Source organism: Trachurus trachurus (assembly GCF_905171665.1).
Source record: "Trachurus trachurus genome assembly, chromosome: 21".
Lineage (NCBI taxonomy): Eukaryota > Metazoa > Chordata > Actinopteri > Carangiformes > Carangidae > Trachurus > Trachurus trachurus.
The window spans coordinates 32,609,102-32,624,691 of NC_139899.1; the positions used below are offsets into that span (position 1 = coordinate 32,609,102).

At 40.8% G+C, this 15,590-nt stretch overlaps 2 protein-coding genes across 2 annotated transcripts in view; one reads left to right on the forward strand and one right to left on the reverse strand.

Moving 5' to 3' along the window:
* Nucleotides 1-5,295: 5,295 nt before the first annotated feature.
* LOC311004383 (gamma-crystallin S-like) lies at nucleotides 5,296-8,228 on the forward strand (the record flags this gene model as incomplete). Its single annotated transcript, XM_083996435.1, has 3 exons — nucleotides 5,296-5,586; nucleotides 7,839-7,967; nucleotides 8,085-8,228. Exons 1-3 carry the CDS (start codon nucleotides 5,488-5,490, stop codon nucleotides 8,226-8,228), a joined length of 372 nt encoding a protein of 123 aa, XP_083852561.1. The 5' UTR covers nucleotides 5,296-5,487.
* The window catches only part of LOC311004385 (tRNA wybutosine-synthesizing protein 4-like), a 28,498-nt gene continuing 18,351 nt past the window's right edge, over nucleotides 5,444-15,590 (reverse strand). The window contains exons 13-15 of the mRNA XM_083996437.1: nucleotides 11,890-12,025; nucleotides 9,723-9,891; nucleotides 5,444-5,567 (exon numbers count right to left, since the gene is read on the reverse strand). Coding sequence (XP_083852563.1) covers nucleotides 9,724-9,891; nucleotides 11,890-12,025 — 304 coding nt within the window. The 3' untranslated portion in view covers nucleotides 5,444-5,567; nucleotide 9,723. The remainder of the gene's footprint in view (nucleotides 5,568-9,722; nucleotides 9,892-11,889; nucleotides 12,026-15,590) is intronic.

Consider the following 15,590-nt stretch of genomic DNA (forward strand, 5'->3'; position numbering starts at 1 on the left):
TATAAATTACTACAAAAATCCTATAGGTTGTTCTAAAAGTCCAAAGGACCTCTAGTTCAAAAACCTTATCCTCCTATAAGATTTTGATCATTTATAATCCTCTAGGACTACAGGTCTGTTTGTCTTATTCAATATCTTATATGCATTTTAATTTTATTTCTTTATTTCTTAAAGAAATTTTGATTGACTTTACGTACCTTTCATTTCTTGAAATAGCTTTTTTGTTTTGTAAGTAGGCTATGGCATAAGCAGAGATGCACTCAACCAAGAAATCAGTTGATTTACTTTAATGTCTTAAGAAACCATTACAGAAATATTACAAAAATAACATTTATCATCCATAAAAAATAAAAGATTTTAAGCTCCATCTTGGACTAGGCAGAATTTATAAAAAAGAATTGCCTACTAAAAGTGTGTTTGTGTTAATTGGGGGGTGCTGAGTCCAATCTGCTGTGTGGCAGAATAAAAAAACATGGCTGTTAAGGCTTCAAAATTGAGAAATAAGGTCCGCCTACGGGGATTATGGGAAAATGTGACCCAGTTTTCTGCTTTCTAGAGGTTCTACATTTACCGTAGTTCAGTTTAATAAGTTTATTTGTATCAGGGACAATGTACAAAATAACATTAGTCTCGAAATGAGAAGAGATGCCTTGTACCGGATTTAGCTCACTAGCTAGCTACTTTCCACCTGTCCCTGGGCAGGTGAAAACAGCTGCATTAGTTAGTACAGGTGTTCATGATCAACTCTGATACATGTGTCTGTTTGAAGCGGCATTTTAACCATTAAAGTCTTTTGTTTTCTTATATTAGAGACGTGTTTATGAGTGATAATGATCCAATATTCAGTATTCAGTATTTTTTTTTTTTTCAGTATTTCATTAGTAGACGGAGCAGAAAAGAAGGGAAGCAGATGTGTGAAGCGCCAGGTCTCCCAAGAAGCTATTTAAAGCTCATGGCGGGAGCCTCAAAGGTAATACTAACGTATTACATATTCATACATATGTCAAATCATGATAGAAAACAAGACAAAACACACATCACAGAATACACGTAGACAATGAGACAATACATATTACCAAACAAAACATGACATACAATCACAAGACGAATCAATAACTCAAAATAGACAAAGACATCAAACAGACATACCCAGATTACGATGATAAATATGAGTTAAGAAGTTGCACCTTTGAATGGGTGGAAAGAGGTATTTTTAATTTAGAGCATCTATATAATAATAACAATACAGTTAAAACATTTGATGCTCTTAGACAAGAGTATGACCTACCCCAAAATCAACTCTGGCGATATTTCCAATTGCATCATCTACTACAGAAGACTTTTGGGTTGAGCTCTCATCCCCCAAAATCAGCAAATAAGCCTACTGAAATTCTCCAGATATTGGGCAAAGGTCATGAAGCAGCCAAGTATTACAGGATGCTAGTTGAATGTGATGGTGAGGCCGGGGTGATGGCCCTGAGACGGGCCTGGGAAAGAGATCTGGGGGTTGTGTATGATGAACAAGAATGGATTAAGGTCTGTGGTAATTCAAGATTTATGTCAAGAGACCTGAAAGTCAGGCTCATGCAATTTAAAATACTGCACCGTTTCTATTGGACCCCAAATAGACTGTATAGACTTGGTTTAAAAGACACACCTACATGTTGGAAATGTGAGAAAGAAGAAGGTACAATGGTACATGTGCTATGGTCCTGTCCTAAGCTTAAAGAATATTGGAAAAAGATTAATTGTGCTATTGTTAGTGTTGTGAAAAAAGATTTTGTATTTTGCCCGAAACTGTACATATTAGGAGATGGTGGGGGGCTTGCTGCCTTCCCTAAACCTATTCAACAGTGGATACAGACTGCAATTATGATTGGTCGACAGATTCTTTTGAGGAACTGGAAAGAATCTGGAGAGCCTCCGTTCCAGGCATGGATGGTAGAACTGGGAAAAATAGCAGCATACGAAAAAATGACACACAGGATACAAGATGAAATGGAACTGTACCTTTTGAAATGGGGGAAATATCTGGAGTATATGAATGACACAAAATGAATTTAGCATTATTTTGTTGTATATTTTTTGATTATGTATTTACCTATTTATTTTCATCAATTTTCTTGCCACCTTTATTTAATTTTATTATCATAAGTTATTTTTTGAATGGAGTTTGTTTATTTTATTTTAACTTTATCACCATTTATTTTTTGCATGGATGTGTGTCTATACATTTATATATATTTTTTTATTATTACAAAGAAATGCTTCTCCTTTTATTTTCTCTCTCTTTTCTTGTCTTCTTGTCTTCTTCTTTTTCTTTCTTTCTCTATTTATATGCCTCAAGCCATGTGGTATTTATGTAGGTAGAGGCGTATGCGACCAATGTGTTAGTGGGACGGCTCCTCGGGGCGGGTGGGTGGGAGGGAGGGACGGGGGAGGGGGGGGTGGGTTGTTTTTCTTTTTATGATTATCTTTGTGTGTGTGAATGATGTTTGTCACTTGTTTTGTTATGATTATGAATGAGAATGTTGGAAAATAAAAAAATATAATATTGGCTGATTTCAGACTCTTATCCAGCCCATTCCAGACCAGCGGCCCCCTGGTGGTGATACATGGGCTAGTGCGTTTTAAACCTCTCTTTTTTCCATAAATGAGGTGTAAATGTCTGGTATGGTGGCCATGCACAGGGCTGCTGACTGGGATGAGCAGAGACAGTTTAGGATTCAGGTTATGTAGCTACAACTTGGTAAATCATTGTTGCGTTCTGATGGATGTTGAATTCTGTGAGCCTCGAGAGATGAAGACTATGGAAGAGTGGACGTGTGGGAGTGTTAAAGGGATAGTTCAACATTTTGGCAAATTGGCCCATTGCCATAATCGCTATAGTCATAGCAGTAGGTTCGTTACCTTTAATTGTAGGTGTAAGCTATTTTTAGTACAGCGGAGCGCAGCAGCAGGCTGCTCAGAGCTACGCTATGGAGGCTAAGGGAATTTCTTGGTTTCCCTCATCAAACTCATCAAATACAAAATCCCAAAACTCCACAGCGCTTTTGTAGACAAGTTGTGAGCTGCACAACCACCACGCTATGAGATAATGACGGAACGATACGAAACGGAGCCGTTTTCGAGGTAAATTCATACAAAACCGCTGATGCGCGTTGCGTTCAGGGACAGTTTTTCAGCAAGCAGTCTCCGTATTTACCCTGTATTTACCTCGAAAACGGCTCCGTTTCGTATCGTTCCGTCATTATCTCATAGCGTGGTGGTTGTGCAGGTCACAACTTGTCTACAAAAGCGCTGTGGAGTTTTGGGATGTTGAATTTGATGAGTTTAATGAGGGAAACCAAGAAATTCCATTAGCCTCCATAGCGTAGCTCTGAGCTAGCCTGACTCTCGCCAGACCCTTGTAGTTCCGCAAAGCTACGCTGAGCTCCACACAAGGGTCTGGGACTGCTCCATAGGCGATTCATTTCAGAAGGCAGGGCCTTGTAAAAAAATCTTGTATGTGATTGGATAAACCACTTGTCCGTTATCTTGAATGACGTGCTACTTCAGCCACTCACATCGTTCTCTGTTCATCTTTCAAAGAATTAATATTCGATAGATTCGACAAAACAGTTGAAATAGCAGAATCAATGCCAACGCACGACTCCTCACTGCGAGCCGCCATTGTTGTTTGACTCAAACAGTCGCTTCAGCGCTACGTCACACCTCAGAAAGTCCCGCCCGGCGATCCTGATTGGTTCATTATTTTTTGCTCCGGGGAAGAAGTTTGCATTGGCCTCGAGTCCAGACCCTTGTGTGAAGCTGAGCGTAGCGCCTCTGGTGGAGCTTTGCGGAACTACAAGGGTCTGGCGAGAGTCAGGCTAGCTCTGAGCAGCCAGCTGCTGCGCTCCGCCGTACTGAAAATAGCTTACACCTACAATTAAAGGTAATGAACCTACTGCTATGACTATAGGGATTATGGCAATGGGCCAATTTGCCAAAATGTTGAACTATCCCTTTAAAGCCGGAGCGAGATATGGCACGTATCATTTTCTTTTGTTAATTTTCTAATTGTCTAAGATTGGTAGGAAAAGTGTTACACCATGTTACATTGCAGTAAAGTAAATGCAATGTCACATCCATGTAAAACTACACCAGAGTGTGTTTCTACTGTTTGATCCCTGAGGCGACAGACAGAAGTCCTGAGCTGGCATCGGTGTCACGGTGCCGGTGCTGGAGCCAGGGAAGAGGGGGGGGCGGGGGGCACCGGACCGAGCCAGGAGAGACACAGTGGGGGGGTCGATGGCCGGCCGGCTGCTAACCGTGGCCCGGCCCGGCCATTATTCCGTAATCCTTCCTCGCTTTTCTAGAAAAACTGAATAGCAGCTAGAAATCACTGACTCAATTTTTGGATCTCATTTTCATGACAAAGCGATTGTTGCCCTTTGGCCTCCACTGTTGCTGTTTATGAACGTGGGAACGCGGGGGGGTATAAATAGGCAGCGGGCGAGGGAGGCAGGGGCAACATCGAGACCTCAGGGGAACCAACACCACCACCACCACCACCACCCTTCACCAGAACCAGCACCAGAACCAGAACCAGAACTCATCCAACATGGGCAGGGTGAGTGAGGCTTTTATTTTGAAGGAGCCATGAATGAAATACTGTCCAGCATCTGATACAGTTCTACTGTCGCTCTTATGTCTTAATGTGTCTTATTCTATTTTACTGCAATTTATTGTACGACTGCTGCCAATATTGTGTCTTCTCTTATATTTATGGTATTTATTATGTATCTATTCTTTATGGTCTGTCTGTCTGTCTGTCTGTCTGTCTTTTAATGTGTCGACTACGGATGGAAAATAGCTCGGAGCTGAATCCGGCATATTTGCATGATGTCATGTATGCGCATCGGTTGTTCATTAACGTGCATTGGGTTGTCTAATAAACTATAGAGCTGCAAAAATTAATCGATTAATCGCACAATAATCGATAATTAAATTAATCGTCAACTATTCTGATAATCTAATAATCAGTTTGAGTAGTTTTTTTTAAAGAAAAAAAGTCCAAATTCTCTGATTTCAGTTTCTTAAATGTGAATATTTCTGGTTTCTTTGTTCCTTTATGACAATAAACTGAGTCTCTCTTTGGTTTGTGGACAAAACAAGACATTTGAGGACGATGTCTGGTGGTTTGAGAAACACTGAATGACATTTTTTAACATTTTTTAACATTTTATTGACCAAACAACTAATGGATTAATCGATAATGAAGATAATCGTTAGTTGCAGCCCTATACTAAACAGTAAATGGAATGAAATGAAGAGTCTCGTGTCTTCTCCTCCGTCCTCCAGATCGTCTTCTACGAGGACAAGAACTTCCAGGGCCGCAGCTACGAGTGCGACAGCGACTGCTCGGACTTCCACAGCTACCTGAGCCGCTGCAACTCGATCCGGGTGGAGAGCGGCGCCTGGGTGGTGTACGAGCGGCCCAACTACATGGGCTACCAGTACGTCCTGACGCGCGGCGAGTACCCCGAGTACCAGCGCTGGATGGGCCTCAACGACCGCCTCAGCTCCTGCAAGATGATCCACTTTGTAAGTCTGTGTGATATCAGATATACTCAGTAGTAGCTATACTCAGGGTCCACAACTTTTTCTTGAAATTTTACCTCTTTTTCCTCAAATTTCTTCACTTTTTTTCAGAAATGTTATCACTTTTTTAATTATTGTTTGACTTTTCTTTTCTTTTCTTTTTTATTTTACCACTTCCTAGATTTTTGGGGGGGAAATTTTACCAGTTTCTTCTAAATTTTTCTTTTTTTTTTTCAAGAAATTTTACCCCTTTTTGTATTATTGTTTGCCCCCTTTTTGAGAGAGAGAAATTGTACCACATTTTTCTACAGTTTTTGGTGAAATCTTACCACTTTTTCCTAGAATTTTTAACTTTTTATTTTCAGAAATATTATCACTTTTTTAATTATTGTTTGACTTTTTATTTTTAAATTTGTTTTATTTTACCACTTTTCGTAGATTTTTTTTTTTTTTGAAATTTTACCAGTTTCTTCTAAATTTTTCTTTTTTACTTGTTATTATTTTTTTTTAAAGAAATTTTACCCCTTTTTGTATTATTGTTTGCCCCCTTTTTGAGAGAGAGAAATTGTACCACATTTTTCTACCATTTTTTGGGAAATCTTACCACTTGTTCCTAGAATTTTTAACTTTTTTTTTCAGAAATATTATCACTTTTTTAATTATTGTTTGACTTTTTATTTTTTTATTTTTTTTATTTTACCACTTTTCGTAGATTTTTTTTTAAAGGAAATTTACCAGTTTCTTCTCAATTTGTCTTTTTTACTTGTTCATATTTTTCTCAAGAAATGTTACCCCTTTTTGTATTATTGTTTGCCCCTCTTTTTTAAGAGAGATAAATTGTACCACATTTTTCTACATTTTTTTGCGAAATCTTAAAAAAAAATTTTGCGAAATCTTAACACTTTTTCTAGAATTTTACCATTTTTTTCTCAATTTAAAAAAAAAATGTTTTACTTTTTTTTCAAGAAATTTTACCCCTTTTTGTATTATTGTTTTCCCCTTTTTTTGAGAGAGAAATTCTACCACATTTTTCTACAATTTTTTGTGAAATCTTTTTTTTAATTTTACCACCGCTTCCTAAAAAAATCTTAAACTTTTTTTTTTTATTTATTTATTTGTTAAATCTTACCACTTTTTTCCCCAGAAATGTCTCTATAATCTTTCAAAAATGTACGCCTAATTTAAACGTACATTGATTGTTTGTGTATTTCCTTCAAAATTTTGTCCAATGGGGGTCCGTGGTCTAATTTGTGTTGAGAACCACCGGTCTATGTGATACAAGTATGTACAGTTTACCACCTAAAAAGCCGTTTACCCACTACAAAGCATTAGACTACACCACTGGGTGAGACGGAGCAGCAGCCGCGGCCACAGCACAGAGGAGGCTGCTGCTGCAGGAGGGGGGGGGCGGAGTCAGTGGAGCCGAGTCGACCCCCGGGTCACGGAGCGCTGCGGCCGGACTCGGCTCCAACTGACCCACTGCTCCAGGCCTCACACCATTAACATGCAAAAATCAATCAGATCACGAGTCCAGAGAGAGAGAGAGAGAGGGAGAGAGCAGCTTATTAACATTTAATAACGACATCGCACTCTGTTATTTAACTAGAGATGTCACCATTACCTGTTTGCAATTAATTAACCACCACAATTAATTATCATTCATAAATATTCCACTTCCACTTTCGTCACTTTCCGTACCGGCAGATCAGCGAAACTCGCACAAAACGAAAAAAAAAAAAAAAAACGTAACATTGAGCTGGTAGGAATTTAAATGTTAGAGTGTCATTTGAATAATAAAAAAAGGATTAAAATAAAATTGAACATCTGGTATAGATGCTAAATAATGACTGAAACACTTGGAGGATTAATAATTGGTCCTTTATTAATGGAATGTTTTGTGTATATGATTAGTAATGTAATTATATTTTACTATATTTGATTTTTTTTTACACATTTCATAGTGTTGTGAAATTAATTAATGCATAATAGTCGTGACAACCATAATACTGTGATTGTTTCTCTGACAATAAGAGACGTGAGCTGCTGCAGTGAACACAATGGAGGTGAACGGTACAGGTCAACCTGTCCCTCATCAAACTCATCAAATACACAATCCAACAACTCCACAACGCTCTGGTGGACAAGTTGTGACCTGCACATTCACCACGCTATGAGATAATCATGTATAATTATGTAACATTACGACACATGAAGCAAATACTCCTCCTCTTCCTCCTCCTCCTCCCCCCCTGCAGACCAGCGGAGCTCTGTATAAGATGCAGCTGTATGAGAAGGCCGACTTCGGCGGCCAGGCCTTCGAGGCGACCGAGGACTGCCCGTCGCTGCTGGAGAAGCTGCGCTGGAGGGAAATCCAGTCCTGCAAGGTTGTAACCACTCTACAGCCGATATATATATATATATATATAAATATATAATAAATAGTTACATATATTATTTTTTTTATACATGTTCGAAAATAAAAATACATTCATTCATTCAAGGTGCTGGACGGCTGCTGGGTCTTCTACGAACACCCCAACTACCGCGGCCGCCAGTACTTCCTGCAGAAGGGCGAGTACCGCAAGCCTGGAGACTGGGGCGCCATCAGCCCCATGGTGCAGTCCTTCAGACGCATCACTGAATGAGCCCCTCCCTCACCCCCTCCCCCACCCTCACCCCCTCCCCCACCTCCTCCATCCAAACACAGTCTCTACTGGACTCTGATTGTCTGAGGTCTCAAATAAAAACACCTGTCCAGCAGAGCGACGTGGTTTACTGTGTCTCCTCCTCAAACCGATCAACAAACTCATTTACTTCACTGGAAACAGTTTAAACCTCATCAGCATTAATATTCTGTTGGTACTTGAAGTTCTTATCCACCACTTTCCGGAGAATGATGCTGGGTGTCGCCATGACGCTCCATTCCACCGTTACTGTATTGTTGATAGCATAGACTGGTTGATAGACATCGGCCGTGATGACTTTATTTATAATCATCACGTCATTTTAATGAGAACAATATGGACGAGGTTTTAGCTTTATGTCACATTTTCACGTCACTATATCACCGTTGTGACTACTCTGATGTTTATGAAGTCGATAAAACGAATTGTTGAACAAACATTTTAGATTAGCTGGGCTAACCGTTAGCTGCTAGCCGTTAGCCGTTAGCAGTGTCAATAAACAATAACTCAATAAACGGCCCATGAAAAAAATATTTTTTCCAGCGGATATCCTAGTTCCAACATGACTGAGCTAACTGGAGTAGTTTCATGTCGTGTCCCACAACGGGAGGGTTTTAACAGCTGACATCCTGGTGTTAGTTTGCTGCTGCTGTTAGCTGTCAGCAGCAGCAAAGCTAACAACTACGACAACCATGACTAATTACAAACACGTGCACACAGAAATAGTAATGTTTGTTCAGTAATTCATTTTATAGACTTAACAAACATCAGATTTAGTCAAAACGGTTTTGGCAGCCCGGAGCCCCCACATTTGGTGCCTACACCGGTGGCTAACGCTACCAGTTAACCGCTCGCTAGAATGCTACTAAAACCGACTTCCGTTGTGGTGTGACGCAATGGATCATGGGAAAATAAAGTGGTGGATAGAGCAGTGTTATGTTGCATCATGCAGTATTTGTTCTTAACTTATTCAGTGCCAGCACTTTTGAGAATTTTTACTACTTTTCACACAGCCACAGAATATGTTGTGCTATGACTAAAATGACACAGGATATCTCAAATGAAAGAGGGGACTCTCTACTTTCACTAGGAATAAAACTGAGTTCATAGCATGTTCCACTTTTTAGTTATCCTCATTTGAATACAGCATGTTTTCTCTCCGGGAGGATAATTCTGAGAAAAAACGGGTTTAAAGTGAAGGAGACATTTTCAAGCAGAACTCTCTTTTGAACCTTTTAATTTTTTGACTATTTTTGACTTTGCGATGATTCTCTCTGTCTCTGTGTTTGTCTGACTGTCTCTCTCTCAAATGACCTGAATAGGCTAATCTGTTTTTATTGGTGGGAGGGTAAATCAAAATAAGAATACCCCCCCCCCCCGAAGTTTCCAAAAATTAAAATGGAAAAAACTGAATTTGGGAAAAATAAAACAGATGTTATATTTCCCTACACACACCTCAGCTGCTCAGCGCAGGTCTCAGGTTCACGGTCACGGCCTGGGGGTTGAGGTGAGTCCCGAAGGAGAAGCAGTTCCCTCCTCCTCCCAGCAGAACCAGCTCCGGCTGCTCCGGGTCCAGCAGCTCGGAGCAGAACGAGTGGAGCATCAGAGGCCACGGCACCGCGCTCTGAACGGGACACAGCAGACGGTCAGGTGACCCTAACTAATAAAAACTACACAAAGTAGTCGTTGTGTCAAACTGTCATTTTAGTTTTTATTAGTTTTAGTTCTTAAAGGTACATTGTGTAGGAATCCATCCCATCTTCTCCTCAAACGGGAACTCTTTTGGATGTACACTCCTAACACAGTCTCTCCCAAAGGTCTCAATGAAGAGATGGGCATCAGACCTTTCTTATGAGCTCTTGTATTTCTTCTTTTCAGGGTTGACTGGTACTTCTATCATGACTGTTACTTATATCATGACTTGGTGTATATTCATTGTCATTTTTTACTATGAATACTGCACTTTAAGATGTTACTACACCCATCCTATAGGACGAATCTCCTTGTTGTTTACAACTACTTCCTGGTAGAAAACCAGCATTCGAACAATAGTGACGGACGAGAGTTTCGCTATATCTAATTTTTCATGTTACTATATCGCCGTTTAGACTAATCTGATGTTTGTAAAGTTTATAAAACCAATGATTGGACAAACATTACTAATTCTGTGTGCACATTTTTGTAATTAGTCATGGTTATCATAGATTAGCCTGGCTAACGGTTAGCTACCTGTTTAACTTTAATAACTCAGTGACTCAATAAACGCTCCATGAAAAAATATTTTCTCCAGCGGATATCTGAGTTCCAACATGACTGAGCTAACTGGAGTAGTTTCATGTCGTGTCCCACAACGGGAGGGTTTTAACAGCTGACGTCCTGGTGTTAGCTTAGCTACTGATGTTAGCTTAGCTACCGCCGTTAGCTTAGCTACCGTTAGCTGTCCCTGTCAGCTGAGCCACTGATGCTTTCTAGACACTGTGATTCCCCCAAACTGAATAAATACCATAGCATAACACATAGCAACACAAAACACACACAGAGAAATAGTTATGTTTCTTCAATCATTTCAGATTTGTCTAAACGGTGATAGGGCGTGAAAAACATGATATACTATATAGCTAACCTCTCGTTTGTTACTACTGTTCTCATTCAAATTACGTGCAGGTTTTCTACCCGGAAGTAGTTATAAACAACAAGGAGATTCGGTCTATAATGACGACTTCTTGTCTGATGGCAGAATATTAAAGCAGAAGTAAGTGATATTTTTGTGTTAATATAAGTCTTAAATAGTTATATCTTCCGACAGCAATCACTTACATAGAGTGTTTGGTCTGAAACACGGGTCTGTCAGTCACTCTGCTCTGCTCTGAGTCAAGGAGAAAACATTTATCGTATCCTACAGTTTTTATCCAATGAGGAGAGAGAACAGCATGCAGGGCTGTGTGTGCAGCCAAGGAACGCCGTGAATGTGGTGACGTAGCGACGAGGACTGTTATGGTGCGTTCAAGGAAACTCGTATTTTTCCGACCGTGAAGTGGTACCAGTTCGATCTGGTACGAGTTCACCGGTCGGAAGTTACGAGTGGCCGTTATAGTGACTTTCACCGGTAAAACAGGTCGGAAAAACACGAGTGGGTTGCCTGGAACGCTACAAAGTCGTAAGTTGTGACTTGAAGCTGTAATTTACGATTTCAAAAGCCTGCCTGGAACGCAGCATTAGCGAAAACGACCGGATCACTCACTTCTGCTTTAAGGTCAGGGTATTGAGGCTGCTTGCTGTTATCCTCTCCTGATCAAGTCATGTGACTACTAGTATTTAAGATGGCTTCTGATAGCTATCCTACTGTCTGACGAAGAGCACACCTACACTGCTCGAAACGTACGTCACTACAATAAATTGATACGCTGAGTCCTGCAGAGTTGCGAGTACTCTTGTTTTTTTCTATTTTGCTCATTTTTTGTACTCTGCACCTGCCCTCGCTGGTGTGATGTGCGCGTCCACTCTGTTTTTTCATCAAGTCCTGTCGGGGTCGTGTGACTGAGTCGGGGTCGTGTGACTGAGTCGGGGTCGTGTGACTGAGTCGGGGTCGTGTGACTGAGTCGGGGTCGTGTGTTTCTCTCACCGTGTCCAGTCGGAGCTCCACGCTGCTCCGGGTCTCCAGGTCGATCACGGCGACTCCCGGCACGCCGTCGTCATGCAGCCAGACTCCGCCCACCAGCACCAGCTTCTCTCCAACCACATGAGCACAGTGAGAGTATCTGGCACAAACAAACAAACAAACAAACAAACAAACAAACAAACAAACATCAACAACATCAGACGAGACAAGACGTCCTGGAGCTTCTGAGTCTCAGTCCTGGTATTGCACAAAAATAGAATAAAGAAATCCAGGCTAACTGAGCAAGCGCAAGCTTGACCAGAGGCCTGTACTGCGAAGGAGGCTCAACATACCTAGGCTTTGTGCTCAAGATGCAGCTCAACAAACCCTCAAGTCCGCAATCAGAGCTAAACGGTACTGTGACGGTGGTTATCAACTTAATTAGTCAAGTCCGGCTCTCAGCTTTGTGCTCTGCGCGCGTTCACATAAAAGGGGGCGTTTGACGTCATATTATTCTACTTCCGCACGAAATTGATCCACAACGGGCTGATTTCAGCCAAGACGAGTGCAATTGTTTTAATGGAGAGAGTATGAGCGATATTTTAAAAAAGCACGATCACAGCCTGAAGCAACAGTGTTGCTGCAAATATGACAAGAGAGGAGGCTGCTTTTAATTTTTCTGACAGCTCTTGCGCTACTTTTAAATATGAAGCTTTATCCATATAAACTAGAGCAACATCAACCGTCATTTTAAATTGTGTTTTATATTGTTATATAGGCTATTTCACTGATCGCAATTATAACGCGAGTGTGTGTTTTATTGGAAGCGATGCTGGATAGGTTACAGTGAGGTTTTTTTAGGTGCTGTAGCTACAAGCAAATCTCATAAACAAAGACCTTTTTAAATGTGAAAACAGCCGAGACTTATTCAAGATTTGCGTTTGGGCAACACTGAAATATAACAGGCGACACATCGGAATTAATTTATTCACGGCCACATTAAAAATTATTAACTTTACCGATTATCCATCTGATTATCTGTCCTGCTGCGAGCGAACAACTTCTATCAGTGGTGACTGACTGTATATAAAAGTAAAATATAGGCTATAGTCTAATATATAATGAGCTCCTGACGCTCAGCTCAACGGGTGAGGAGGCGGAGACTCAGCGGAGACGCTCAGAGAAAGTAAACAGCAGCGATCAGCTGATCTCTCCCTCCGTACAAACGCTCCGTTCTGATCCAGATCCACTGGACTTTCAAAGTAAAGGTGCCGCCAGCTGTAAATGAGTTAAAATAGTGAAACAGCGGCGCTTTTATAGCCGGTTTTATGATTAAACTCGGAACATAACCTGGTCGGGACCAGGTTATGAGCTAAGCATAAGTTACCATGGTGATCTAGCCTCGTTAAAAGACAGCCACCGTCGCAGTACAGAGGCCTGTACTGCGAAGCCAGTTTAGTGGGTTAGCGAGGTATGTTGAGTGTAAAGCCAGCCTCTCCTGTACTGCGACGGTGGCTGTCTTTTAACGAGGCTAGATCACCATGGTAACTTATGCTTAGCTCATAACCTGGTCCCGACCAGGTTATGTTCCGAGTTTAATCATAAAACCGGCTATAAAAGCGCCGCTGTTTCACTATTTTAACTCATTTACAGCTGGCGGCACCTTTACTTTGAAAGTCCAGTGGAGCTGGATCAGAACGGAGCGTTTGTACGGAGGGAGAGATCAGCTGATCGCTGCTGTTGACTTTCTCTCTGAGCGTCTCCGCTGAGTCTCCGCCTCCTCACTCGTTGAGCTGAGCGTCAGGAACTCATTATATGACTATAGCCTATATTTTACTTTTATATACAGTCAGTCACCACTGATAGAAGTTGTTCGCTCACAGCAGGACAGATAATCAGATGGATAATCGGTAAAGTTAATAATTTAACTTAATGTGAATAAATTAATTCCGATGTGTCACCTGTTATATTTCAGTGTTGCCCAAACGCAAATCTTGAATAAGTCTCGGCTGTTTTCACATTTAAAAAGGTCTTTGTTTATGAGATTTGCTTGTAGCTACAGCACCTAAAAAAACCTCACTGTAACCTATCCAGCCTCGCTTCCAATAAAACACACACTCGCGTTATAATTGCGATCAGTGAAATATATAACAATATAAAACACAATTTAAAATGACAGTTGATGTTGCTCTAGTTTATATGGATAAAGCTTCATATTTAAAAGTAGTGCAAGAGCTGTCAGAAAAATTAAAAGCAGCCTCCTCTCTTGTCATATTTGCAGCAACACTGTTGCTTCAGGCTGTGATCGTGCTTTTTTAAAATATCGCTCATACTCTCTCCATTAAAACAATTGCACTCGTCTTGGCTGAAATCAGCCCGTTGTGGATCCATTTCGTGCGGAAGTAGAATAATATGACGTCAAACGCCCCCTTTTATGTGAACGCGCGCAGAGCACAAAGCTGAGAGCCGGACTTGACTAATTAAAATGATAACCACCGTCACAGTACCGTTTAGCTCTGATTGCGGACTTGAGGGTTTGTTGAGCTGCATCTTGAGCACAAAGCCTAGGTATGTTGAGCCTCCTTCGCAGTACAGGCCTCAGGAGAGGCTGGCTTTACACTCAACATACCTCGCTAACCCACTAAACTGGCTTCGCAGTACAGGCCTTAGTCTGATCGGCGCATCTTGGTTTAATTGGTTGCACTAACGCTGATCCAGGCTGAGGAGCAGCGGCTTGGTCAAGCCAGGTGGAACTTCTCTCGTCAGTAGACCACAGAGATTGACCACAGATTCACCGATGAGAGGACAGGTGTGGCTACTTTCCTCCAATCAACAGGAGTTCAACAGGAACTTAATGCTGACGTCAGGTGACTCACCTCTTTAAAAAAAAAAAAAAAAAAAAGCACCGCTGTCTAAGCTCAGAGAGAGCGCAGCGGACAACTGTGGACTGATGGAATAATCCAAAACTATAATCACAGCTCAAGTTCCTTTCACAAATGAACAGTTGTGCACTTTGCCTAAATGATGAGCAGTGGAAGCTGATTCATTGCACAAATTCCTTATAATCTTAAATACATAACAAGTAATAGAAGTTCATACAGCAAAAGTGGCCAAAAGTGCAACAGGTGAAAATGAATTACCGGTAGGCTAAATATAAGAACATTATGCAGTCTGCTGCTTCAATAAATGGCTGATAACAATGTTCACATGAGGTGTATAAATTATTTGGAAGGTGGTTGCTCACAGTCACTCAATTTTATTCTCATTTTCTTACCTCAACCAATATTTAGGCCAATATATTAACATTTTATAAAAAAAATAAAAATAAATCTATATGCCATTTTTGCTCCATTGCTTTTTATGAGAAGCCAGTGATATATAGCTACTAGTGGTCATAAAATATCATAGATGGACACAGATTTGTAAATGTATTTTGTTTGGTTAGAAATCAGGCCAATATGTACATCAGAACATGGAATAACTGTATGAAACACATTGATTTCTGATCAGAGTGACTGCTGACTTCACAGATAAAGACAACAGAATCAACTAAGCCTGGCTGTTATTATGGTCTGGAGCAGGCTATAGCTGCAGAGAATAAATCACCATAGTAACTTGACCAGGATAGATTTAGCCTGCTTTCGAACAACCGACTTGAGGCTAAATTCAGCCAGGACAACCAACATATCCCGGCTTAATCCCTTATCTAGGTTTGGGTCTCAGAC